This window comes from Rhea pennata, chromosome 1, assembly GCF_028389875.1.
Source record: "Rhea pennata isolate bPtePen1 chromosome 1, bPtePen1.pri, whole genome shotgun sequence".
In the NCBI taxonomy this organism is placed as follows: domain Eukaryota; kingdom Metazoa; phylum Chordata; class Aves; order Rheiformes; family Rheidae; genus Rhea; species Rhea pennata.
Window position 1 is genome coordinate 202,449,405 of NC_084663.1, and position 27,287 is coordinate 202,476,691.

At 36.0% G+C, this 27,287-nt stretch overlaps 1 protein-coding gene across 1 annotated transcript in view; it reads right to left on the reverse strand.

The window, feature by feature from the left end:
- Window positions 1-27,287, reverse strand: part of CNTN5 (contactin 5) — a 660,492-nt gene that overhangs the window by 52,286 nt on the left and 580,919 nt on the right. Inside the window, exons 15-17 of the mRNA XM_062567302.1 lie at window positions 22,011-22,138; window positions 20,864-21,039; window positions 7,000-7,120 (exon numbers count right to left, since the gene is read on the reverse strand). Coding sequence (XP_062423286.1) covers window positions 7,000-7,120; window positions 20,864-21,039; window positions 22,011-22,138 — 425 coding nt within the window. The remainder of the gene's footprint in view (window positions 1-6,999; window positions 7,121-20,863; window positions 21,040-22,010; window positions 22,139-27,287) is intronic.

Sequence of the window (27,287 nt, forward strand, 5' to 3'; positions counted from 1 at the left end):
TCACTAGGCACTAAACTTTTCACAAATGTACAAAACCCCCTTTACTTCACAGACTTATATTCCTAACTCAGCTATGATGATCCAAAAAAATATATGAGGATACAAAAAAAGGAAAACTATGAAAAAAAGCCTGTGCTGGCATACGTGGTCTTACAGTCATGCTAACAATATAAAGGTTTATAAAGGAAAAATCCCTTCTCACTTACTTCTAAATGTTTGGCGGACAGTCTCAGTCCATGTGGGATAATTAGTACCCAGCTGAGTTTCGCAATGATCCTTTGCTATGTCGGAGTTTCCTGGTGCGCTCTGAAACTGCTGCTGTGGCGGTGGCACCACTCAGCTCATCTCAGCCGAGCAGAAAGTCTATAGGAAGCCTCAGACCGATCTTTGTAAAAGTTTGTTACACTCCTCTGTGGCATCCCTGACTCTTACTTCTATTTTCGTTTGCTGAAGTGTACAGATGCTTTTCTAAGCTGATTCTTCAAACTTACAGAAGAAGGAGCAAGGAATATACAATAACTGCTGCTGGTAGAAGATCTGTTACTCAATCTTTCTCCTATGGTAGCCTATGATAAAAGAACCATTCAGTGAGTTCATTAGAAACTAAGTTATTTCTTTCAAGACTGGACTTTTTGCCAAAAGTGAATGTAGGAAGACTGGTAAGAAGTAGCCTTCTCTCTTAGCTATGAGTTATGAGTTCTGCTAGAGTTTTCTAAAAAATCTCCATATAAATAACAGATTTTGTACTGATACATTAAATAACCACAAGGTGAAATGCACTACTGTCCTTTAATGTAGTTGATTGGACCAATGCTAATATTTAATATAAAGGTAAAGTGATAAAGGTTAGCACCCTCTGTCAGCCTTTTTCATTACAGAAGTATTTGGTGTTTTAAATCGCTCCACATTTAAATATGGTGGAAGTGCAGGATCATGAAGACATCTTTTGTGATAAAAAGAAAAAAATAATGCACAGATTGCCTCAAAATTTGACAGCATAATGGGAAAATAAGAACATAATAAAAGCTTTTTGGAAGACAGGCTTTAAAACCAAACTAACTTACTGAGCAGGCATTGTCTTAAGGAAATCTGACACATTGCTGGCTATGATATCACCTGAGACATCTGTGAGATGCAAGTCTCCTGGCTGGTACTTGGGTGTGCGGTAACCACATTTGTGATCATATCATTAGTGTCAGAACATGACATGCATATTTATCTTGTATTAGAGCCTTTTTCTTTGGTAATCACTTTGTTAAAAATCAGTACAGAGCTAGCAATGGGCACAGGGGTGCCAATGATGGATGGAAAACTGGCCAAGCTGAAACATTCTGCTGTTCCACATCCCTAATAGTTAATATTCACTGAAAGCTGATCAGTGAAATAAGATCTGGGTGGATAAAATGAAGGCTGGTAGCCAAACAAGGCACATGACGTGAGCAAACCTTTCTTGGATTGATGTCAAAAATGGAAGTGACATTCATAAAAAACATAAATTGCTGCTTCTTCTTAAATGACCGACTAGTCCTCATGTGCTGGGGCAAATGTTTGTTGACTGTGTAGTACATATCTTGTGTAAACATCCTTGTTAGCATGACAAACAGCTATTCTGTACACATTTTTCCTCAGGTTAGCAAACAATGGAGAGCATAAAGGCAGTGAAGTCAAGCAATGACTTAGTGTCAGAGATGTAAGTCCATTGCTGTGACTTTTGCAGTATTAATGCACTCCAGTAAAACTATTTCTTTGCCCATCAGACATACTTAGTTCATCTTATGTGATTCCTTTAACGCAGCACATTTGTGCAAGCCTGGTGCCACAACTTATCGTAGTGAAAAGCTGCTTTCTCTTCTGGATGTCCTTGAATTGTGTCAGTCTGTCCTCTGTGCCTTTTTCTACTGCTTCAGACTCTGAAGACTGTCTTCCAGAAAATTGTGTAATGACATTTTAGACTTTATTATTGTCTGCCTCAGTCCCCTGCTAGGGTGGAAATCCAGTGAGGAGGAATGTATGTTTAAAATTTAGCTTTTTGTATTTAAATTCAAATTGAATTTGAAATTAAATTTCAAGTTCATGCTTCAATGTGTCGATGTTAGCTGCTGACAATGGTCCCCCTACCTCAGGACAACACCCACTTTTTGTGTCATGACCAACTGAATGAAAGAAACCAACACTGGGGCTGCTGGAATAGACCCTAACTCCTACCCTACAAAGTCAGGCTCCCATTTGCTTGTCTCCTGACTTGTGCTCCTGATTCCTCAGCCTCAAAAAGAGGATTGAATGTACCTTTATCCTGCTAATATCCTGCCTGCAGTTATGGCACACTCTTGAGGAGGAGAAATCTGGTTCTGAGACAGGATCTAAGGGAACAACAAGAGCATATCCAACATCATAGGCGAATGCTGAAAGAACTAAACTGGCCTCTAAATGGTGGGCATCATCTCCTCTGCCTTAAATCAGTGGCTTGTGGCTCCTGGCCTTTGAGTGGAATCCTGTCCATCCTGTGTGGATGATGATCTCATCCTACACTCAGGGAGTGTATAAAAGACCTCTGCGGGGACTTATACAGAAGTAGGGTAGTATTCCCCCTAGATTCTGGATTACCTTGAATCTCGGATGGATGACACTGCCCAGCTGAGGAGCTTTTGTATGCACAGAGGCCCAAGTCAAAATACTTAAGAAACTTCAAGGCATCCAGTGGACAGGAGGATGTGTTGTGAGCTTTCAGATGCCTCTAGGGTTGTCAGCCACAGAAACAAGAACTTTCTACATAGCTTTCTTGGGCTTAGGTGCTAGAGCAGGTGAAATGAACCATAAAAAAAGTAATTTTATAAGAACTGAATAAAAGATAATGTCTTATTTATTTAAGTAGTTAATAATAAGAACAACTTGCAATGATGAAATGCAGAGGAACTTGCAGTGCCATATTTTGGAGAGGAAATGCTTTTGCAAATTAGGTAGTAGCAGTGCTTGCTAAAACTAAGTGGGCAATTACTTATTTCCTCAGGTGCCTGGCTACAAGATTCCATTTAATTTGTATTAGCCTACCTGAATCTCAGCAGATGATGCCATTAGGACAGCAGTCCTCTGAAGGCCCCTGTTCACTAGAATGAGACTACTAAAATACTTTCAGTCATAACTCATACCAAAATTTAAATACAGGACACTTTGGCTGATAAACTAATATATGGCATGACAGGTACAGTCATTCTGCTGCCAGCAGAACATCTGGACATCATGACCATAATGGGGACCATGATAAGGACTTTCATGACCATGTTTGAAAAATAAAGCAGGAAGGGAAAAATAAGACTTTGACCAGCAAAACAGTATTTTGAGGAGCAGAAATACTATTAGGGACTTCTAAATGGTGTTTCTTACTTTAATATATATCAATCATAATTTCAAAGTACTTAGAGTAGTATTTAGTTTTGAATAGTGGATGCTAGAGGGGTACAAATCTTGATTTTTGGCCAAACATTCTCTAGAATTTTTTTGAAGTGTTTTTGAAGCATGCCTAAAGGAGATTGACTAGATAAAAATCATTATAGAAATCATGCTGGACATATATTTCATTGCAAATATATATTCAAAAGTGAAAACTATGAGATAGTAATTTTGAAAATAGTTTGAAAATAGTTTGAAAATTTTTGAACCTAGTGTAGAAAGTTGCAGAATAGAAACTTGCTGTCTATTTCTTGTGTGTGCGTGTGTGTGTGTGTGCACGCACACATGCACACACACACACACGCACACACACACACAGAGAGGTATTACATTTGGAAATCTATTTGCACCATTAATTACCTACTTTTAAGTATTTAGAGGCAAAAGAATTGAGATTTACTTGGCATATTCACTCTCTATGCCTCAGAGTGTTTTTAACTAGTCACATTTTAGAATTTAATTTTTACTGTATGGTGCCAGGCAAAAAAGAATGACTATACAGTGATAACGACAGGATCCCTGGGCTATATTCAAGGGATCTTGCAATAGAGCAACTAGCAATTACTGTTTTATAAAAGCTAAATATTTTTTAAGGATAATCCATATTTTCTTCGCAAGAAAAGATAATGAGGCACTACAATCACTTGAAATTGCGGAGTGAATGTCTGTCTCTTGAATATTCATTCACCAGTTACAAGCAGTAGGATTTTGCAAAGAATTTTCATTCTTTTTCTTCCACTTGAAGAGGCTGCAGTGAAGCACAGTTGTCTCCCGAGTCCCTTATAATAAAGTTCCAGAAAACTGTCCTTTGACTTAAACCCAATGCATCAGTTGAACACACGATTCCGTATGAATTTAGTCAGTTTGGTTATAGTAGTAATACTGATATTCATGAATATCTAATAGGGAAAATTGGATGATTTTCATTTAATTCATTCCACGTATCCAGTTTATTTCCTGTGGAAATGTTGCAAACATAAAAATCTTTAAAGTCCAAATTACAATGACACGTTAATAAATATCAGAGGAACCTTATAATATAACTAGTGATTGAAATGCTGATACGGTATATCTTGGCATGCCATAGCAGCATTCAAATCTGGCATTTTCTGTAGAGGGAAAATGGGGCAGAGAATATGGTCACAATAAGCACATGCAGGAACATTTCTCATATTGGTGCCTCTGAGAGTTTAGAATAATGCTTTTGGTATCTTGCTTTGACCATGGGCTGTAATATTTAAAACACAGAGAAAATGTTTTACAATACATTTAAAATGAAATTATTCTATCTAGAAACTACACTTGTTATAAGGAATAATATGACTTTGGATTTCACTAACTTGACTGCATCGTGGAAGTGAGTTTTCTACATAACTTGTTGCTGGTAGATTCTTCTCCTAAGCAATGTCTGGTATCTCCAAAAACTAAACCTAAAGAAGTTTGCAGGATGCTGTAATTTAGGATCATCAGACAGTGTCTCCTTGCAACCAGTTCGTGCACTCAATGAACTGAGATATGTGGAGAAAAAAGAATGAGAGATACTGAAATGAAAATAAAATACCTCTAGCAGTATAATGATAGATTTGAGTCTCTTAAATATTTTGGATTTCTTGAAATGCTGAAGTCTACAATGAGAAATTGCTAACAACTTTGGATTAATTTTGCTTTATACATTTGTTGCAATACAAAACAAAATAAAATCATCCTACATTTGTTGAAATCCACTAGCACTATAGGATCTTATGTCCTCAATTTGCATAAATTTTAAAGTTATCTTAAGGAAATTAACCACTTCAACAAATCAACCATATCCTATAATCTAATGAAAACCAAATTCTACATCAGGACAAAAGCATTCACACAATATAAGCGAGCTTGTGAAAGTGATACATACATTTTTTACTGTATCTTATAATTATCCAGTCACATAAACAAGGAAAGGAGAACATAATAAGCAAAGCATTTCTGAATTTAAATCCTATTATAAAGCAGTCATAGCTTTAATTTCATCAGCAAAGTGACACGTTAAAGAAACATCTGTATACATCCATTCTAATACTGCTTATAATGTCCTTTTTGCTTTTATTTCAAATCTCTTGCTCAGAAAAAAACATTTATGTTCTATAGCAACTATAAAAGCTCATTTATATAAAAATATAATCCATATTATTGAAAAAACAATTTAGTAGCCAGACTATGGTATCCTAGATAGTAGTGAGCTAAGGGATTTTTGTCACTCAGTAAGTTCAATGGCATTAAAGGTGAGATTTCCTTGCCTCCAGCTCTCATTTGAGAGAGGCAAAGGTAGCACGTAAGACTTGCATGCCCCGCAAGGATGGTTCAGATTCCATAAGACAACTAAAATGGCATTATATGCCTATGTTGAGGCAACTGGATAACATCCCAGTAGTGTCATAGCTCATATAAATCTGATGGTCCTCACAGTGAATTTATGGAGATATTTAATGGCTATTCTCATCAAAACATGAAGAGCCCTGCACTCAGCCAGAAACATTCTTTACCATTTAAAGCATATATTGATCATAAAGATGATGGATATGAAAACATTAAGTCTACAGAAGTGGTGGAATAAGGTAAAATAAGTATTTTTGAAATATGATAATCTTTAAATTTTTTAGTTTTTTTCTTTTTCTTTTTTAACCTGGAGTTTTTCAAATGCTAATAAAATATCTACCTTGATTTATTAAGCTTTTAAAAATTGTATGCTACCCAGCGAGGCTATCCAGATGTACTACCTAAAAGACATCCATGTATTTTGACCTGACAGCTGTCCCCGGTTTTAATGCTAGTAAGTGGGCTGCAAGTGCTCGGCTCCCAGGATGCACGGAGCACCCACCCCATCACCTTCCTGCCATGTACCCACACACCCACAAAACCTAGCACAGTGTGCAGAAATTCCCTCCCTAAGGAAGTGCAGGCACGGTGCTATAGCATCACTTTATTGCAGGCTGGTTGGTGTCCTTGATATGATCTGGGATCCCGCAGAACAACAACTGCATGCTCCTGTGTGTCACCAAGAACTTCAAATTAAAGGTAAAGCAACTTAATAGGTTTCAGGATTGAGCCTAAAGGTTCAGCCAAAATTTGTTTGCCTCAATTCTATGTGAGAAGAAAATGTCCCCTTCGTATTAGGGAATTCTGTTGTGTTGTCTTTCATTTTACAGAATGCTAAGTGGTCCCTTCTTCTAAGGAAGATAAAATATATAGCGGCACAGAATCCATTATACCTACCTTGCACAAACTTGTAAATAATTGCTTATATTTAAGTAATCTGATATACTTTTTGTGCTACTGCATCTGTTAAGATCATATGCCTGTTTACCAACTGACTTTCGTTTCTGCTTGCCATGTCTGTGGATCAGTTCACCAAGGCACCTTTTTCAAAGACAAGCTAATCACAGGTGATTTCAGTACTACAAAATCTGAGGCTAGGGTACAGCACAAATGTCCCTAAAGACCATACACTTAAAATCTCTGGTGCAATAATTTTTGGTGATCATGGCTTCAGCCTGCACTGTTAGCAGTACTCACCCCGAACAAGCAGCTCTGCTTCATCCGATACCGTGTCTGCCGCGGTCTCTACCCTGCAGCCGTAGCGCCCAGCGTGCACCAGAAGGATGTTCCTGATCATTAAATCTGCCGAGGATGCTTGCTGCAACAGGGGTAAAGTGCCAGTTTAAAATTTAGTAAATCTGTGTGTTCAAGGTAATTTGTGAGGGTGTTTGGTACAGTGTGAGAAATATGTGATTGCAGCTTTCATCTTAACAACGTTTATGTGCCCTAATATGCTCTTTTGAGGATTATTGGAGCACTGAATTTACACAGCTATTAATAGAGATTAAAGAAGAGGATTCCATTTTTTTAATAACTCTGGCTTTGCTTAAAGCACTCTCTGCATAATTGCATGCACAAAGAAAATGATTCTAAACTAGCACAAAGAAATTCATTTAGAAGCCAAACAGAAATATTTTGTGTGCAATCCCTGGTACTAGAAAGGTCTTATTAAGGCTCTTTCTTCCTCCCCCTCTTCCCTTTCCCTACAGTGCAGTGATGCTTGTAATATATATCTGGAATAAAATCACAATACTTTAAAAGATAGTCTTCATTGATGTTTATTGATACCAGTGTTTGACTCAACAGTAATTACAATGCCCCCAAATTAAGAGTAGAAAAGAGCAAAATGGAAAACAGAACAACCTTTTAGAGGATGAATGGCTTTTTTCTAATAATTTCTTTATTATTTTAGGAATTCAAGAGATGGTGTGACAGTGTGCATGTACAAAATCATTGTTCTATCCAAAGCTTACCGGAGTCAATAAATTTTATTCCATCAGATTTAGTGAGCTCAAGTCCATAGATATTATTGATCTAATAGTTTCTTTCTACTCAGGGAAAGGACATAGTATAAATGAAAGTCACCCTGAGCACATGGTTAGTGTAGCAATTACAGTCTACTTTTTCAACTCTGTGTGCTTAAAATACTTGCAATTTTTGATGATGATATCAACAGTTTTAACAAAATTCTTGTTCCTTTCAAAATATTTTTTTCTCCTAAAAGTCAAATGAAAAATTAACCTAAAATCAATTTTCAATGTCTTGCTTTTCTTTTTGAATCTCAAAGAGGTAATTCTGACAAAATTTCAACATTTCCTGTAACTCGCTCTAAATTTCCTCATCTTTGCTATTGTGTATGATGTGCAGTCCTAACATGCTAAACTTTTTGGACATTAATTGCTTCTTGTGAACCATGTCTTGTTTTAAAACCTTCAATATATCAAGTTTCTATGTTATGCATTTTCATATTTTTATTTTTCATTTTGTTGTTATTTGTCTAGAAAGCCGGTATTGTTGATTAATTTTCAAAGGTAAATAATCTCTTGTTTTCTAATAAATTTGAAAAGTTTTGATTTTAAGGGATAATAAGAAAGCTACCATGATTAATTCAGATTCTTTTATAAGAATCTAGTCCACTCTTTCATGTTAGATGTAGGTCACAGAGCTGAAAGAAACCTCCTAGGTCTTTGAATCTATGAATCTTGCTATCACAAGCAATCGTGTGATGTAATCCCTGACAGGAACTGATAGAGCTTTATCATTATGTTTCATCATTTTTTACTTCTTTTGTTCCATTTCAAAGCATCATTTTAACAATATTTTTCTAATTCAAGCACTTTTTTAATGATAGCACTACAATTTATTGTAAATACTCCTTCCTCATTCATGTTTTCTTTTAAGATATACTTATAAAACATAGTCATTTTCCTTCTCAGATTTTATTTTTTTATTTACCTTGCCAACCAATAAAACATTGCCAGTCTCTCCTTGAATGATAAGTATGGGTATTTTTCTTCACTGGCTCTAATTTGAGGCATTTTGACCTTGAATGACCAGAACTGTATCCTGTATTCAAGCTAAAGTCTTAGCAGAGGTGTGCATTTTGATACTCCTCTAGCTTTTCTGGGAAGTATATCACTAATCATAGCCAGATTCATATTTGCCTGTTTTTTGCCCACTTGTGCTGTGGTCGAGTAGCTCTACTCGGATCTCTTTCCTTTTCAATCATTTACAAGATATGAGGTCCTAGGTTATAGCCATCAATCCCTATGCGCATGACTTTTCAATATGACACCTTAAATTTCTTTCTTATCTATAATTTCAGTTCACAAGCCCTGATAATTTTTCCCTTCTGTTATCTTCATCCTCTTATGTTTTGGTAATATGTCAATTTTCTACTATACAGTTGTCATTAGCATGCTTTTATATTTTATACCAAGCTCAATAAAAACAAGATGAAGTTGGATTGATTCTGAGATCTAGTTTTTTAGAAGCTATTTTCTCCTTTCTAGGCAGGATAGTTCCTTTTCAGCACAATCTATTGATATATCCTCTTTAGACCATCTTTTCTTCGTTTGAATTTGAACTAAGGCTTGCCCTATGTTTAACTAATAATATTTCATATAACATCAAGGCATAATATTTACTGAATTTTTGATAGCATAAATATAATAAATTAGCAGCTGTCATTACTACTATTATTATTATTATTTTAAAGATACTGCTGCAATGGTTACTATTATTTTTTCTCATAAATTAATAGTTTTGTTTATCTGTTTTACTACATATCATTGTTAATTCCTACTAATTCCTAATTTTGGGAGGTCTATTTTGTATCCTTTGAGCCCCTTAAGTCTTTAGAATTTATTTCTACTTTGGACAGTTCTTTCTAATTCTACACGCAGTCTCATTAGCTACCCAACTACATATTAGCTATCAGGTTCATCACTATTTCAAAAATAGGGTGAAGCATTTTATTTCAGTCTTTTCTTCATCTTTCTCTTATTCCTATATCTTATATAAAGGGATCATCTTTAGTTATGGTTTTAAGAACCTTTTATTTTCTGGTTTGAGTTTTCTTATGTGACCAGAGCTAAAATTTAGTCAATGGTTAATGGAATATCCTATTTTACAGGTGAAATTTTATAGCTTTATTGAGAAAAAAAGTTATTGATTTTTACTTGCATCTTCAGTTCACAAATCCATCTCTCTGTAGATTTTTACATAATTCATATAATTTCCAGTCTCTCTGATGAATCTTTCAGAAGTATTAGGGTAACCTTTATGATGAGAGTGCTTTCTACTTCTGCAACATCTTTTTATCCATCATAGCTACAGTATTTTACTACTTCGTTCTTCATGCTTTGGCCTCAAAGGTGATACTTAGAAAGAAAATGTCCCTTCCATTGTATTGTCAATACAGCTTCCACAAAAATTTACTTTACAGTAACTCTGTAGGCTCTTCCATTTCAAAAAAGGATAAATCCTGTCTATTGTAATCTCAGATAAGAAAACTTCTCAGATAATCAACCATGTGCATGTCAGAGAAAATGCCAGAGTGTTCATGTAGCAGAGACAGACAGCACTGGGGGGAAAGTAGAAAATTAGCTAAGTACAAAATAGAAAGCAATGATTTCAAATTTGCCTAATTAGAGTCCATTTGGGGAAATGCTAGATAGATTAGATAAACATTTTTTCCTTTCCCCTCTTTTGTCTTCATCTGTAAGTACAAAAGTTTGAATAATGTTGGTAAAGGATTTCAGAAACTTCTTGTGCAACAGTTACGGAGATTTTGACAAGCTGTTTTGTGAGAACGCATAAAACCATACTCAAATATGAGGAAGCAAAAGAGAGGTAGGAGATCAAAGTTGCCACTGAGACCAAAGTGAACGTGGGCATGATCTATAGCTCAATAACCCTGTAGATCTAAGAGTGTGAAAATAATGGTAGCGTTTTGCCTTTTGAAGTAGCCTCATCATGCTATACCTGGAGGCAAGATGCTCAGCCTGGTCAGGCCATAATGCAATTCCTGTATTTCTACTCTGGTGTTCCCAAAGCCTTTACAGCTAACCTACATCACAGTTATGGAAAATAATTTTCTGCAGCTGTAAATGTAAAAGAACAGCACGCGGTGGCACTTCTCTAAGGAGTCAGCTTGGGGATACAAAGTTTTTAACTCGTCTAGTGTTTATTAGCCTTTGGGAACAGGGTTATTCAAGATGATTAATCTTCTGACAGAAAGCCTTAGACATTAGGATAAAACCAGAATCAGTCCACATTTCTTCTCTCTCCTTTGAAGGTATTTTACATGGAATGTGTGCCATGTTGTTGTTAGGTGGGGGAAAAGGCGTAAAAGATAGCAGCCATCTGGTTTTATTGCTAAGGAGCTGTTAAAAATCTTAGTTGTTACTTCAAGTTCTGGAAGGTTCATGACTATATGAATACTAATGGTCTCATCAGGAAAATACATGCATTTCATCTGCATACCTGTGTAACTGGGCAGACTGACAGCAACTGGAAGAAAGACCATTCCTGTAGGAGCACTGCAGCAGAATTCATCCCCATGAAACACTTAAGTTTATTACAGAATAAGAGGATCTGCAGCTAGCATTGCTTAAAATGTGAGTGCAAAGAAATTAAGCACATTATGTTTAATACAAATGGATGTATATTTAGACATTAACATCTAGATCATGGAAAATGCTGAGGAGGAGCTACATTTGATCAGCACTTCTGAAGAAAAAAGACTATATTATTTGCTCTTCAGTGGTGCCAAAATTCTTTACAAGTTTTAGGGACTCCGTTATGAACATTTAGAAAAATCATATAATAGCAGTTTGGTAACGGTTAACATATCCTCTGGGTATAAAATGCTGCATAACCGTAAGTATTCTAGCTTTTATCCTGGCTTTATATAAAGGTTTTACAACATATGGAAACAGTAAGTAAAGGCTTCATTAAGTGAGACAGGTGCTGTTGCTATTCTCATTTTCATACATTGGAATATGAGAACTACATCATGTTGCCCTAAAAAGCCTTTATTGGGAAAGAAGGGAATTCTTTATGTGGGAAAGGCATTAGAAGTAGTACAAATGAGCCATAATAGCAACTGCAATATCTTTCTTATGGTTATTAGCATAGAGAGTCCCTTATACATAGCTGATTCTTTGAACTGCTGTCAGTATAGACATGTCTGAAGAGTCATCACTTTTATTTATGCTGAAAATTAGCCCTGTGCTGAACTTTGCTAGAATTGGAATAATGCAGGAAAAGAGGAGGGATAGCATAAAAACTTGGCACACAAAAGAGTGGACTCAGGTTTTAGACTGGATTAAAAACAGTGAGTAGTGGAAAACAAAGATACTGCAATATTAATGGTTCAAGGCTTTTTTCCCCTTTCTTTTCCTTGTCTTTGGAGCTGTATTTTTTTGGTAGAAGTCTTAGAGAATGGATCACTTTTTGAACATAAAATGGATATTTATATCAATTTATCATGTAATAAGAGGTCACAAGGCCTCTATAAGGCCTACGGATTAAACTGATGTTTTGGCTTTCCAAAAATTTCCAATTTCCAAATGAATTCCCCAAATTCATAAGTGTTCCAAGCAGCATGTGATACACATACTTTGTTTAATGAGAAGCATGCATTTAGATTTGTCTATTACACCTATTGCCCTAATGTTGGTCATTTACAGAGGGAAAAGAAAAGCTTGCAGAGAACTTACCGTTGGCAATTTTTGTTAACTATTCCACATCTTGACTGAGAGGAAGCTGTATGTGGGTTTTTTCTTTTCCATTTCATAAACCTTATGAGACTCTGAGTTGCTTTGCACTAAATAAACTTTTACATATGTATCTTAAATTGGAGGGAATTATACTTACTCTTGCTGTGAGACCGAGTTCATTATCATGAACCAGTTGCTAGGAAACCTCCCTGTTAATCCGCCCATTCATTTGCTGAATTTTTACCTCTAAGCCAACACAGTTCTTTCAGTATCCCACCTTTTCTTTTAAAGGCTTTTATCAGTAACACTCTGTATTCTGCCTGCATCTGAAATGAAGCTCACAGTTCCACTGTAATGTCCTTTTCTAACATCTAGTAAATCTAGTAAATGCTAATGTTTACTTCCCTCTGTCTCTTCCAGGCAAGAATTAAACGTTGCTTTGACTAGCGCACAGTTCATGGTATACATTTAAACTGCAGAATCTTATGTGGAAAAATATACATGAAACACAGCAATCTTAAATCACTCTGTTCTTGTTTTATCAAACCTAGTTTCCATTTCATCTGTCTTTAATTCCTTTCACTTTCCGCGTTGACTGTAAAACTTCCCTTCCAGAGTCTAAGCACAGTTCAGTGAATGTAACTGCTTTATCTTGGAAAGAAGGACAACAAGGCAAGGAAGTGCAAAATACTTGGTAGTCGAGAGAGACAAACTGGCAGCACAGAAGGCAGCTTCTGAGATGCAAGGTCTGGAAATGCTGTCTGTTACTTCTATCAGGCATTCTGGCTGAGAACTCCATCTGGCCAACATGCAGTGAAAATTGTCTGTCCGCTTAGGAATAATGTGTCTTAAAATGGTAGACTATTTTAACTCATCGTGATTCACCAAATCTCAAATCAACAGGAAAAGAGTGGGCAAATACTGACTGCCATCACAGGAAAACCGCTTTTATGATGACAGCCTAGCAAGCGTTTGGATCAGCTCTTCACAACATCTACATGGGCTTGCTGAACCTTGCTGGCTGTCACCAAACACGCCTATGCATGAAGGTGTTTTCCTGCAGAAGTAGCTTCTACACAAAATAGAATATTTGCTACAAAAAGCTTGAAAACTCTCTAAACATTTTTTTAAGGTACCATTGTTAACTATATGTTCTACACTGTAACAAGGCAGAGATAGAGAGATTTGATTATAGGCAAGAAAGACCAAGACTGTTAATGCTCTTTGGTTCAACTTAAATGATAATTTAAAATTTCAGGATGCTTTTTGTAGCTAATCCTACACACAGGTTAGCAGAATTCCTGACTCACACTTTATTGGATTTAGCAAAATAGCCTTTTGTAATGAAATTCAGATTAAATTGAAAAAATGATTTCACAGTCGAATCTTGCTTGCTTGACATATTTGATTAGCAATAGAGTTTATTTTTGATGAATTTATCTGAAGCAAAATAACAATTTTACACAATAACCTCATGACAATGTTACCTTTGTGCAGTCAATGATAGGTAAAAATTAATAATACAATAAAGTTCTTTTAAATTGTACTGACAATTTATATGTGGATAATGATGGACCACTGGCTTTCAGCCAGCTTCTGTTCATTATACATTTAGCACAATTTAAGTGCCATTCCATGCAAATTCTCGGGTTTGAACACATTAAGCACTTTCCTGTTTGCCGCTCATGATGTTTGCAAAACACAGATTTATTCTGCTCAAAAGCAGCAATTGCAGCAAAGTACATCAACTCCAGCAATGAAAACTACTTAAGAGAAAAATAAATAAGGAAATAAATAAAAACAATGAAATAAATAAAATGAATGGAAAAAAATGAAATAAATAAAAAACAATGAAATGAGTGGAGGGAAAGGAAAGAAAACGCTCTCCCCATTGCTGAGCCAGAAGAGAATGGTCCTCTAAAGGCTCTCTCAATCTAGTAGGTAGTGAAGATGAAGATGAAGATGATGATGTTTTGCCTTTCTTTTTTCCCTAGTCCTACATACTTCTCATTGGCACCCACTCAAACTCCCTGCTGGTTAATGCTGATTGGAATATAATTGGAATATATATATTTTTTTAAATCTAATATAACCTAAAATTTTCAAACTGAGAGACAAAGAGGATTGATTCTCAGGCGAGTGGTGACTGCTTCCCAAGGCAACCTGCCATAACAGCACTATCAGTGTTTGGAGGTGCAAAGCCAGGAGAACAAAAATAAAGGCTCAAGAGCACGAGAGCTGCAAGGGAAAAGTACAGCCCAAGAGGCTGCCACAACAGCTAAGGTAAAGGTTTGCAGTGCTGGGAGTGAAAAGCAGACTATGCAGTTGCAAGTGGAAGGCCAGGCTGAGTCAGTAAAGCACCTAAGGCAACAAGTGGGAGGAACATCAGGAAGGAGAGAAAGAGCAGAATGAGCAGCCATGATGCAATCTGTCAAGTGGAAATGTGTAAGAGAAATTTCATAGAAAATAAGGAGTATAGAAAATAGGAGAAATTACATAATATGCTTAAAGGGAATGAGGCAGTTGCAAGTGTGTGCTAGCTTGGTTTGACTAGAAATTAAATATCTAATGGACAATCATGCGGAAAGTAAGCTACATATTCATCAGCTGTTCAAAGTCAGCTGTGCTGTTATAACCCAGATTGACACTGTGCCAAGTGGTTAAATGGTCTGTCAGCTGCAAGTAAGCAGAGAAAAACATGGAATGTCATAAATATTTTTTGTTTACTCCACCTTTTTCCTTTGTGTAATATGTTTCCTCTAAACTAGGGAGGGTACAAAATACCTTAACAGAATAAGCAAGTGTAATAATTATCTGACGGTATTTCACGACTTTTTCATGAAAATATTGTTTGTTATTTATAGTTGATTGCCATTACTATTTTCTGCATTAACTGATATTTTTGAGTTATTAACATACGTTACACATGGACATGGAAGGCTCGACTGCCAGCTTTCACTGTAATTGGTATTAAAGGATGTTGAGGGCTCTCACATTTTCCAAAATACTCAATTGTCTCCATCAATCAAAATAAAATTAAATAGGAGAGAGATTACTTATCATCATAGATCTCCCAAAATGCCTGGCATATATTCCTAGACAAAAATGAAAAAAATTTATGCAGCTCAGAGAAGTACTTGGCACAGCAGTTTAAATAGTTGTTTGAATTGAGGAAACATTCATGGTGTCCTCTCCTAACCCAGCATGCAGGTACAGCCATAAAGTTAACCAGTTCGGTGGGACTGTTTACATGCTGACAATCAAACATGGTAAAGTTTTTTTCAATTCCAGGGTCTTCATCATGTTTAGATTTTGATTTGTAGTTACCAGTCATAACAGATACTTTAAACTTTATTAACAGTTAACTCTTATTCCATTTTGTACCTTCCTTAGTTTACAAGAAACTTATAATAGGAAATTTCCTATCCTCTATAGGAAATATTTTGAAAGTCAAGTTGTATTTTTTTATCTAGAAACTGTTTTACATCAAATATTTAATTGCTGTGCAGTAACAAATGGAAATGGGAACAAGTCTGAAATATATGGAGATCTGCATTAACCTTAATGGCTATGCTCCTCTTTTTCCACTACCAGAGAATTATTTTCATGTACAAAGAAATAAACTGATAGAAATGAGGTTGATAACAGCAGTATTGTCATGAAAATAAATTCTGTGTGCATAAAGCACGCCTCTTCTCTAGGACTTTTGAAAAGTACTACTGTCAAAATATCCTTGGGGCAGGAGTGAGAATTTGAAATAAAACCCTATTTAATTAGACTTATTTAGTTTGAAGTTAAATAAAGGGGAGAGACATTATTATTAACAGCCTGCTGTTTTAATTGCTTAATTGTAGAAGTTAATGCTGCTCATATAAAATGCTAACAACATTTGAATCTTAACTTCTAAAATATGGTTAAAGTCCTACAGCAAAACTAAGGAGAGACTTGAAAATGCAGGGAAAGGTGCAAAGTTATGTTTGCTCCATATTCTAGGTTATTAGATTAAAGTCACCAGTGATTGACAGTAGTTAATGGACTGTCCAATGCGTATCTACTAACCTTTTCTAAGAGAATTGATAGATTTTAGTTCACTCCTTGTGAACAAATTACCACTGTAAAATATAACATAACAATTTTTGCTTATTACTTCCCCTGTTGGAAGTTTCAGTTAAGGCTAAGGACCTAAAAAGGTACTGAAATTAAATTATTTTCCTGAGTGTGCAAGATACTTGTGCTGAGGTCAAGGCTGCTGCTTACCAATATGTGGATAACTGCAAGAAATCCTTTTATTTGCCTGCTCTAAAAGCACCATCAGCTTTCAAACAGAGAGTTGGAGTGGGAATATGCTGATTAAAAGACACATGCAAAATCAGTAATCCTAGTCTAGAAAAGGGACCAGTGCCCAGAATACCTCGAGGACAATATAAACATTAATGTCAATAGAGAATTTTAGAGAGAAAATTCTCCATAAAATTTTAAATGGGACTTTTGGATTAGACACAAAGGAGTAGGAAAGAAAATCAAAGTTATCTTAATCGGAGCAAGGAGAAGGTTTATCCTTTCTGTGGTCCAGTGCTCACTGGTGTTGCTAGAAAGAAGTTTTGGCAATTTGGGCGTCTGTGCAACGTTGCCTTTTGAATTATGCAGGTTACCCCACACAAACCCTAAAGTAGTATCAAGTCTTTTGGTAGATAAGGTAAGATTTTTCTATTGACAGAGCATGCTGGCTGTATATATCCCTTTGCACGCTTATTCTGCTACCAGGTGTGTTATGCAGTTATGCATACAAAAGATCTGGGATCTTTTCTTTTCCCTGAGTGCAGCTATCACTTCAGCGGCGTTTGGTCTCCTTTCCTTAGTATTCCCTTCACACACAGCTCTGTTCAACTTGACATCCCTGCAGCACTTATCCTCTTGCCAGGCAAGTACCTGAAATACCTAAACTGCCACAGACACTAAATGCTTCATAGCTCAGTAAACAACAGCAAAAGCACCTTGCATTTGAATAAAAATTAGATCTCAGTGTGAGAAATGATAGCACTTATTTTTTACATACCAAAGCTAAACATATACTTTACAAATGAACAGAGCAGTATGTATTGTTGAGAGAAGCTTTTCATTTTCATCTTAGTTGTAATTACCAGGGAATGAGCAATTTTCACAAGTGGAAATTTGTCTATAGCTCAGATAAATCTTGCTTAGGTGACAGTTTTTATAACATTGCTTTAAGCGTCGCAATGTCTGTTAGACTGAACACCTGGATCCGTCACAGTGAAAGTGCGAGCAACGCAGCCGGTGGCGAGGGGTTGGCGATGATTTTGTTATTAGCAAAACCCATTCGAGTTTGGTTTGTTTGGCTTTCAAAAGAAAAATAAACAAACAAAAATCCCAAACCAACCCCATCAACTTTTAATCTGACGAAGCACCGGTGTGTGCAGTGCGAAATGTATGCATAATTACATAATTTCATCTACACAGAAGACATTTTTCTTGAATGTGCTGAATTAAAAAGCATGTTGTTCATCATCAACTCATACAATTTAAAATAATTCTGTCAGAAATGAGAAATAATGGATATAGATGAAATCTGATTAGATTTTTGGCTTTCTCAGAGTTCCTTATTTGCATTCCAAAACTTGCATCTTTATCACGTTCTGTGTCCTTCCTTTGAGGATCAATAAGTTAAAGGAGATTACTGGATAGGCTAAGCAGAAGAGGTTTATTTTTGTCTTTGTTTCACCTAAGACCAGGTCACGCTTTAGGTTTTAAAGAAGCTAAGAAATATATTTTTGTCATTTTGAATAATTTCACATGCTTATTTGGATAACAGAATAATGAGATGTGACTGACAGAGTTTCATAAATATGGGAATTATTTTGGGCTTTTCCCCCTAAGTGGCTGTCAAAATACAGAAAATGTACTGTATCTCCTTGCAAAACTGCTACTTTAGGGTTTTGCCACCCTCAACTCACAGTACAGCTTCATTTCAGACCAAAGTAAAAATAAAGGCATGCCTTCTGGTGGATGGAGACCTGCTTACATTTTAACTACTACTTTCAGAAGGGAAAGGGATGTGTCGGATTATATTTCCAAAAGCATTCAGAAAATTTCAATGAGGATTAGCCTAACGGGGTAAGATTTTTTGATATTTTTGTTCTGAAAAGGAGTATTTTGTGTCCCCTTCCCCTACCTCCATCACATCAGTAATCTGTCAGTAGATACTTTTGGTTCGTCTAAGCCTACATTTCTGTTCTCTGCTCAGAGTGAAAAAGAGGAAAGACATATCTTGACATTCAAGTAAGTTAGGAATGCAAGCAAATGGAGCATGGGCTGACAATCACTTGTGTGAGCAGGGTTACGATCTGACACTTCATTTGGGTATTTCTTTAGAGCTGTATAGAATTTCATTATTTTAACAAACATGATTGTCTCAAAGTCTTACTAAAATAGGTGGTTAAATCTACTAGATTATGGCAATATTTTAGTCATATCAGACCAATGAAAGGAACCAACAAAGAAATCGTTGTGATACAAATAAGTCTTCGTGGTTCCTTGAATATATGTTTGTTTGTGGTATTGGGTACAGGAGAGGAGAAATCCTTTGCTCAGTTTCACTAAAGTTAATTCAATGAGCTATACACAAGTATTTTTCTGAAAATAGGACCAGTATGTTGTCCTCCCCATACACCCTTTCTAAGAATCTGAGGGTTTCCTGTGGTAGAAATGAAATCATGACTGAATTCTTATTAAAAGGTCTAGAAAATCTTATTTTAATATAATGGATGAAATTAAATTAGCTTTACTTTGTTTAAGTTTGAATGGCTTTGGCAATTTCCTAGCCTGAAGTTTTTTCTCAGTGATTGAAAATTTATTCAGCATAGAAGATGCTGAAACCCACTACAGGAACCTTGTAGTTTCAGACTTTAGATTTTTAAAACAATTTGAACTTTAAATGTAATATGTAATGATTTCAAAACTCAGCTCCATTGATGCAATAATTTGTGGGCAGTGAACTCAACAACTGAGCAGTTTCTGTTGTTTATAACTTTCAGAAAGGAACTCTTGTGGCTCGCTTTTCATTTCCAGTGCGCTTTCTGGAAAGTTCGAGCAAAATTAAGTCACCTTTGAGGGGCAGAACAAGCAGGATAAGAGTGATGGATATATCTTTTATAGAAAATGAAATATTTGCAATACCCACAACATCTGGAAAAATTTCACATTCCTTACAGATATTTTTCAAAAAAATCTTCAAGTTTTTTTAAAAGAGTATTCCTGTTTCCCTTCCTATATATTTCGTATTGGATTTAGACTGCTGGTCTTCCTCAGATAAAGATAAGAATGCTAGGCAGCCTCACATTAAAATATACCTTGGTAATGTTTTTCAATTAAAAAGCTTATTGAAGTCATTAAAAAAACCCCAACAAAATGAGTACAGCATGACTTCTATAAAACCAAGAAGAAGAATAAATTGATTGCAATTGACAAGATTTTTAAAGCAAAATTAACTTTACTACATTGTACTCAAATTAGAAACACTAACTTTTAAAATTTTTTGACCTTTGATGAGCTTCATTTTTTATCTGTTAACATAGCATGGTTATTTGATTTACATTTCATTAATAGGTAGATTGAGTTAAATGACTGTAGATTCTATTTCCAAACTCATTTACGTAAAGAGATTTCTTTTTACTCAGAAAAGTTTAAACCTCTTTATATGGGACAGATTTGAATTAGTTTACCATACTGTTTGTTATATCAAATTGTTTTTGAACCAAGGAGTAATATTTGAAATTAGTAAGCATATTTTGGCCATGTGATTTTTATTAAATTTAATAATAGCTACACAGCTACAACCTACTTCATACAGGGCTTTGGAAAAATAAGTGCACTTCTTGCTATTCAAATATTAAAATATGTGCTGGGTAAGTAAGAGCATTTGGGGGAAAGGAGATTCTAACAGCCATGTTATCTGTGAAAAAGACAGCCATGGTTATAGCAGCATCCTGCCAGAAGATATATTAACATCAGTAGAGAATATAAAGAGGATTTGTCTCAAACTACTTTCTGTTCCCTTGCAATAATTGCCAGGTGCCTCACTAATATTAATCAGATGTAGAACTTTACGTTTATTATTTTCTTGATTAAAACTGCTTGAATTAGTCCTAGTAACCTGCCATTCATACCTCCTTTAGCCAACATTTCATTTTAACATTAGCGAAATTAGTCATCTTTCAATTAGGTCAGAAATGGGACCTTTGTAAATGGGACAGAAGTGTAAAAACATGCACATTCTTATAACTCTGCAGCACACAGATGACAAATGCATGGTCACTTACTGCCTTGATGCTTTCAAAGTGTCCACCTTGTTTTTCAAAGTCAATGGGCTGCCCATTGAGTGTCCAGTAGAAGGTGACATCTAGAGTGCTGTCATGGATGGCTTTGCAACTAAGGACAATACTTTCTCCAACTGTTAGCTCTGTCTTCCTGGGAGTCAGCTCTATTCTTGTAGGGTCTTGAAAATATACAAGAATTAGCAATGTTTAAATGGACATCTTGTCATGTTACAACATCTGTATAACGTGACTGAGCTCTGCTTACTTTACTCAGACCTAGTATTTATACTATATTTCAAATATGTAATGTGAGATGCTGAACTAGGCTTGTAAAGTACACTGAGAAATGACAACTGTGAGTAGGGGGTACAGTCCATTTTGTGGCAGCAATAAGGCAAGATATTAAACAATAATCTGTAGGAATTGTGAAAAGGATTAATTAATTAATTTTACTAGTCTCAGGAAAAAAACATTTTTTTTTTCAAGTCTCTAGTACCTGGAATGCTGTGATTATATGAAAATCCCAGTTTTGTCCCTTAAAATAAACAAACAAGCAAAACAAAACAACAAAGAAAATTTACAGGCCTACTTTATATAGTAAAATGCTTAAGAAATGCAGCCAAAAGACTTGCACACCTAAAACTAAACCAATGATCATATAAGAATCCACTTTGAAAGTGACAAAATAGTGACTTAGAAGTTTGCTGTAACTCAATGATTTAAATATAAGTGCTTTTCTAAGGCACTAAGTTGTTTATTTCTTCTTGGAATTTCTAGTGATACAATTATTGCTTTATTTCTAAACTTCATTCCCATGTATGAAGGAGTATGGGTAAGAGAGTTCCCAAAACTAAAATATCCAAAAAAGAATATTAATTTTTATCTATCTCTCCCATTTTCTTTTACATATAGAGTTATATATTTAATGTATATACTATTTTTTGAATGGATATCTACAATAAACCAGCCAGCGAGTGTAATCTGATGTAGAAAAACAATATTTAATCAAACAGAGGTTAGCTGGCTAGCCTGTTGGAACTGCTTTTTTATTGTGTCTGTACAATGCTGTTATATTCTGCTGAGGTTTCATAACAATAATGAAATATTAATAATCAATAATCATCATTATCATCAAAATATTTTTGCATACCTTTTACAGATACTGATGCAATGATTTCTGCAGACCCAAATACATTTTCACCTTGGCATAAATATCGTCCTTCATCAGATTTGGAAGCATTCAGGATTCGCAGGCTCCCATACGGAAGAATAGTTATCCTGAAAATGATAGATATATAAATATATAAATATATCTGCAGTAATAGCAGCCAAATTCCATAGTGTTATCCTTTAAAGCTAATAAATAGGATTAAGGACTACTGCCTCTGTAACTAGGGATGATGAAAACGATAATTGAATTCTCTTCTGTTTCAAAAGGGCTGAAATAAACCCATTTTACTTCTTCTCTTTCCTTAATTCAAAAAGTCTCAGGGAGGGATCAGTGGATTAGTATCCTTTGACACTTAGTAGTGGTGAATTTTAATGACTCTTTTGTAAAAAGTAAAAATGTGATTCTTCATAATTTGTCTTTAAAGTTTCACTACTTTATTATTATGAAATCACATTTCAATATCAAGCACAATTTATTCCACTTAGAACAAAAAATGACCTTAAAAGTCAAATGTGAGAGGAAAGAGAAGTACCAGTAAAAGAGGACTAGAAAAAAAGCCTCAAATTAATTATATCTGGTCTAAATATGATTTATGGTATTACCACACACAATGCAGCATAAGGATTTAAATAATTTCTACTTTTTTGTAGCTCAGCTTGTATTTTTTTATCCTTGAGTCCTGTATAATTCCAGTTACATTACATCTCTAGACGAGTAACCCCACTGAAGCATACTCATGAAAAATACTGTCTAGCCATTTTCATTTAGAAGTTTGAAATTTTGGCTTTGTTTACACTGTCTGAGTCACAGCGTTCACAAAGCTTCGTAGAAGTGAAACTTAACTCACTTTTGCTGTTCTAAAACAGTAAAGTTCCAAAATATAGTATACGGTAAAGCTGCAGCCCAAGAAGGTAAATAAATAATCATTAATTCTCTGCTGAACAGAAAAGAACTGCAAGCCTGCTTAGGCACCTCCTAAGCGCCATATAGGCCAAGCCCTGCTTGCAGATGCTGCTTCTCCAGTACCAGGTTGGATGTTGGTCTGGGCTCTCTCGAAGGACATGGGAGATGTGGGTTTGAAGCACTCAGGCAGACAGACACAGACAGCAGATATTACTTGTCAAGTGCTTTGGGATATCATATAGAAGTGAAGGAGGAGATGAAGGAGATATGAAGGAGGTGCTGTCTCTTTGTTCATTTTGAAGGTCAGGTAAGACCTCTGTTTCTTCCAGAAAGCATCTAACCTGAGTAGGTGGATGACTGCCCCAGGGATTGTTGGATTTTAAGTCATATCTTTCTAGTCAGGCCTTTCTACTGGTTAATTTAGTGAGTAGCATTCCCTCTGCTGGGAATCCCATAGTGAAGCTATCCTCTAAAATCAAGTAAGAACCAATTCTGTGGTTTCCTCTTGGGAGAGAAGTGTTCAACCAGGGAGTAAGGAGCTTTCATCATTCCAGTTAACAGGTCTGAGTTGGCTTTTTCAGCAGCTAAAAAAGGGGAAAAATTCCCTTTTGAGGTTTAACATGTTAAAATACAAAGTTGAATTACCTTTGATATAAACTAGGAGTAATTTACTAAATGCTTCAATACAATAACATATACAAATCAAATACTGTGTAACCTTTTTTTTTTTTTTTTTTTTTTTTTTTTCCCTGGGAAAAGAAATACCCCACACTCTCTGACCCTGTTTGTGAAAAATGGCATTTTATTCTCTGGTTTATAAAAATTGTGGTGGAGAGAAAAGGATTTCATTCTAGTGAAAAATGTACTTCTATTCACTTCAGATGCAAAACCCATCACTGCTCTCAGTAGTGAGACAGAAGAAAATATCAGCTTTAAAAGTGAATAGGGGCAGAGGAAGGACATGTCAACTCTCCAGTTCCCTGCAGCAATTTGATGATGTATCTTCCATTTTGCTCTAAACAAATACTTATTGGTTTTTGAGTCATGTTATTTATCTAAAGGTATTTTTATAGAAGACATAATTGTATCCGATAAATGCCTTTGACTCAGAGTATTTTTTTAACAAATTAGCAGGTCTGAAATTTTGTTATAATATGCTACATCTTTGGGGAAACAATCTGGTTTAGGAACTGACAATGATGAAACCTTCCTTCCTCTCCCTCTGGAGTAAACAGGCTTTTGTATTTTTCCTCTCAAGTTTCTCTACGATCAGTGCTTTTAGGACACCGTATTATTAGTATGACAACAGGCTTTGCAGAATAGTGATAGTTTTCTTCAATATGCTGTTAACACTAAACGAGTGGAAGGCCACTCCTACACTGTTTTCAAATTATAAAAGCTTGTACACAGTGCAAGTCCTGATGTAAAACAGTTTTTCAATTTGAGCGTGGAGGAAAAGAAAGTTAGATGCATATGGAATATTATCTAATGAGTCTTATGCATATTATCAGATACATTTCTATTCAGCTAAAAGCTCTCCCCATACATGAGGAAAAGAGTAATCACTCAGTCAAAGGAATTGCAAACACATTTGCTGGTGAATCATTTGACTCAGGAAATTAATACTTCCTTTAAGATGCCTAGAATTCATTTCTTTGTCATTCTTTTTGTGCTTGGGAAGAATGCCAGAGACTAGTTATGATGGAAACTGAACAGCTTGCTTTATTCACACAACACGTGCTGCACACAGCAGGAATACAGACTTCTCTTTACCTGTCAATATCTCTGAGTCTTAGAGAGATGACTTGCCTAGTACTTGTACATATTTTAATAAGGAAATTTCACAAAAAAGTTTTCAGCTTCTAGAGTTAAGGATAATTGAACAATTCAGGAAAAAAAAAGCCCTAAATTATTAATTTATTAAAAATGAGGAATTGATGATGATGATGATAGAGGAAGGGATAGATAAGGGGTGGATGAGGGGTAAAGGTGACAGTGCTTAGATTTTTGTTTTAAGTACAAGCAAAATTTGCTGTAATCACATCAAGAAGCTGGATGTTGTCCATCCTAAGACTCTGAAAGAACTGGCACATTAATTTAGTATTTCTACAGAAAAGAATTTTCATATATCTAATAACACTGAGAAAAAGGAATGAGGGCTAAGGTCTTGAAATCAATAAGCAATTTCATCTAACATCAGTGGCAACCAAGGTTTTTAGCAACATTTTAATGAAAAGAATAATCAAGATATGGCAACAAATGGACATAAGATAAAGTGCAACATGATCTAACTAAAGTATGCTGGGTAAGACCAGGATATAAAAAGTCAGACGCTAGCAACTGATGATGAATCAAACATTTTATTGAAATGGGATGATCAGAATATCAAACAGAAGGACTTTGATGACTTTAAGCACCAGACTCATAGGAAAATAGTGAATGTGCCTCTGAGCTGACAGTGCTATTTAGCTAAGGCAGATGCAACCCTAGAATATTTTAAATGAGACACCTGTAGCTGGTTATGTAAGTATTAACAGATAGGGTGATGAGAAAACATACTGTGGAATACAGAAAAAATTTGATCAGCAATATTCAGAAAAAAAGTATTCTAAATCAGATCCAGCACTCAGGAGGATTATCAAGATGACCAGGGAAGAAAGAAAATATCTTTCTAAAGACTGTTGGTAAAATACAAGTTAAGATATCTTCAGCAGCTTAGTTTCTTATACATTAACCTCTGGGTCTTGTCAATACAATCAGTGGAACGTCTATTGACAGTAATGAAAATTTAGGTTCCAACTTTCATTGAAGATATCTAAATACAGATGTGTCAACCTAGGTCATGATACTCTAGGGCCTCTCAGAGCTCTCTCTATTTTTCTTTTCTTTTTTTTTTCTTTTTCTTTTTTTTCTTTTTTTCTTTTTTCTTTTTTTTTTTTTTTGAGTGGTAGCTGAATCAAGCCAACAGCATAGTGTTAGAGACAGACAGTCTAAAGGATTAGAAGATATAAAGTGTGTTAATGATCTAAGTGGTAAGCACCAAATAATGATGGTTTTTGAACTTGAACTTTGCTCTCCAAAATCAGTTTACAAGAGGCTCCCATACAGGCTTCACTGTATACTGAATGCCATGAATCCAACAAGGTTTGAATATTAATGAAAAGAGCCAAATGCAAACTGAATGTGAATTTCAAAGGGTATCTGATATCAGTATGTATTTCCACTACGATTTTATCTGAAATAGTGCAGCTATAGGTAGTCCTATTTGCAATGTCCGTGGTTTTCTTATCTAGAAAATCAGTAAGTTTGGAAATCATAGAATCATAGAATCATAAAGGCCATCAGCCACAACATTATTAAATGGAACGTAAACACGGTCAACAGATTTCTGTTGGTCCTTGAAATTACATTTGAGCTGTAGCAAAGGCCTTGAAGGCACTGTAAGTATAGACCCCATTAATTGGACTTGCAGGATAACATCCAAAATAATAAACAGTTCTCAGAGGTTACTAGATACAGCAGAGTTCCCATCTAAACAGCTAGATTCCCTGTCCTCAACCCATCTCAAAGCAGGACAAGCTCATGTTAATCCATTAATTGGGCCTCTGCATTGGGTGCAAATGGGATAATTAGCACAGGGCTAAATCATGGAATCACAGAGTCATAGAATCAGTAAGGTTGGAAGAGACCTTTGGAGATCATCTAGTCCAACCTCCCTGCTCAGCAGGGTCACCTAGAACATGTTGGACAGGATCACATCCAAGTGGGCCTTGAAGATCTCCACAGAAGGAGACTCCACAGCTTCTCTGGGCAACCTGTTCCAGTGCTCCATCACTCTCACAGGGAAGAAATTCCCCCTCACGCTCAGGCGGAACTTCCTGTGCTTCAATTTCTGCCCACTGCCTCTTGTCCTGTCACATGGGACAACTGAAAAGAGTTTGTCCCCGTCCCATTGACACCCTCCCTTCAGGCACTTGTACACATTGAGAAGATCCCCCCTCAGGCTTCTCTTCCACAGGCTGAAGAGGCCCAGCTCTCGCAGCCATTCCTCGTAGGGCAGATGCTCCAGCCCTCTGATCGTCTCCACTGGACTCTCTCCGGTAGCTCCATGTCTCTCTTGTAGTGGGGAGCCCAGAACTGGACACAGGACTCAAGATGAGGCCCTCCCCAGGGCTGAGGAGAGGGATAGGATCACCTCCCTCAACCTGCTGGCAACACTCTTCCCAATGCACCCCAGGAGACCATTGGCCTTCCTGACCACAAGGGCACATTGCTGGCTCATGGTCAACTTGTCACCCACCAGCACTCCCAGGTCCTTCTCTACAGAGCTGCTCTCCAGGTGGTCAGCCCCCA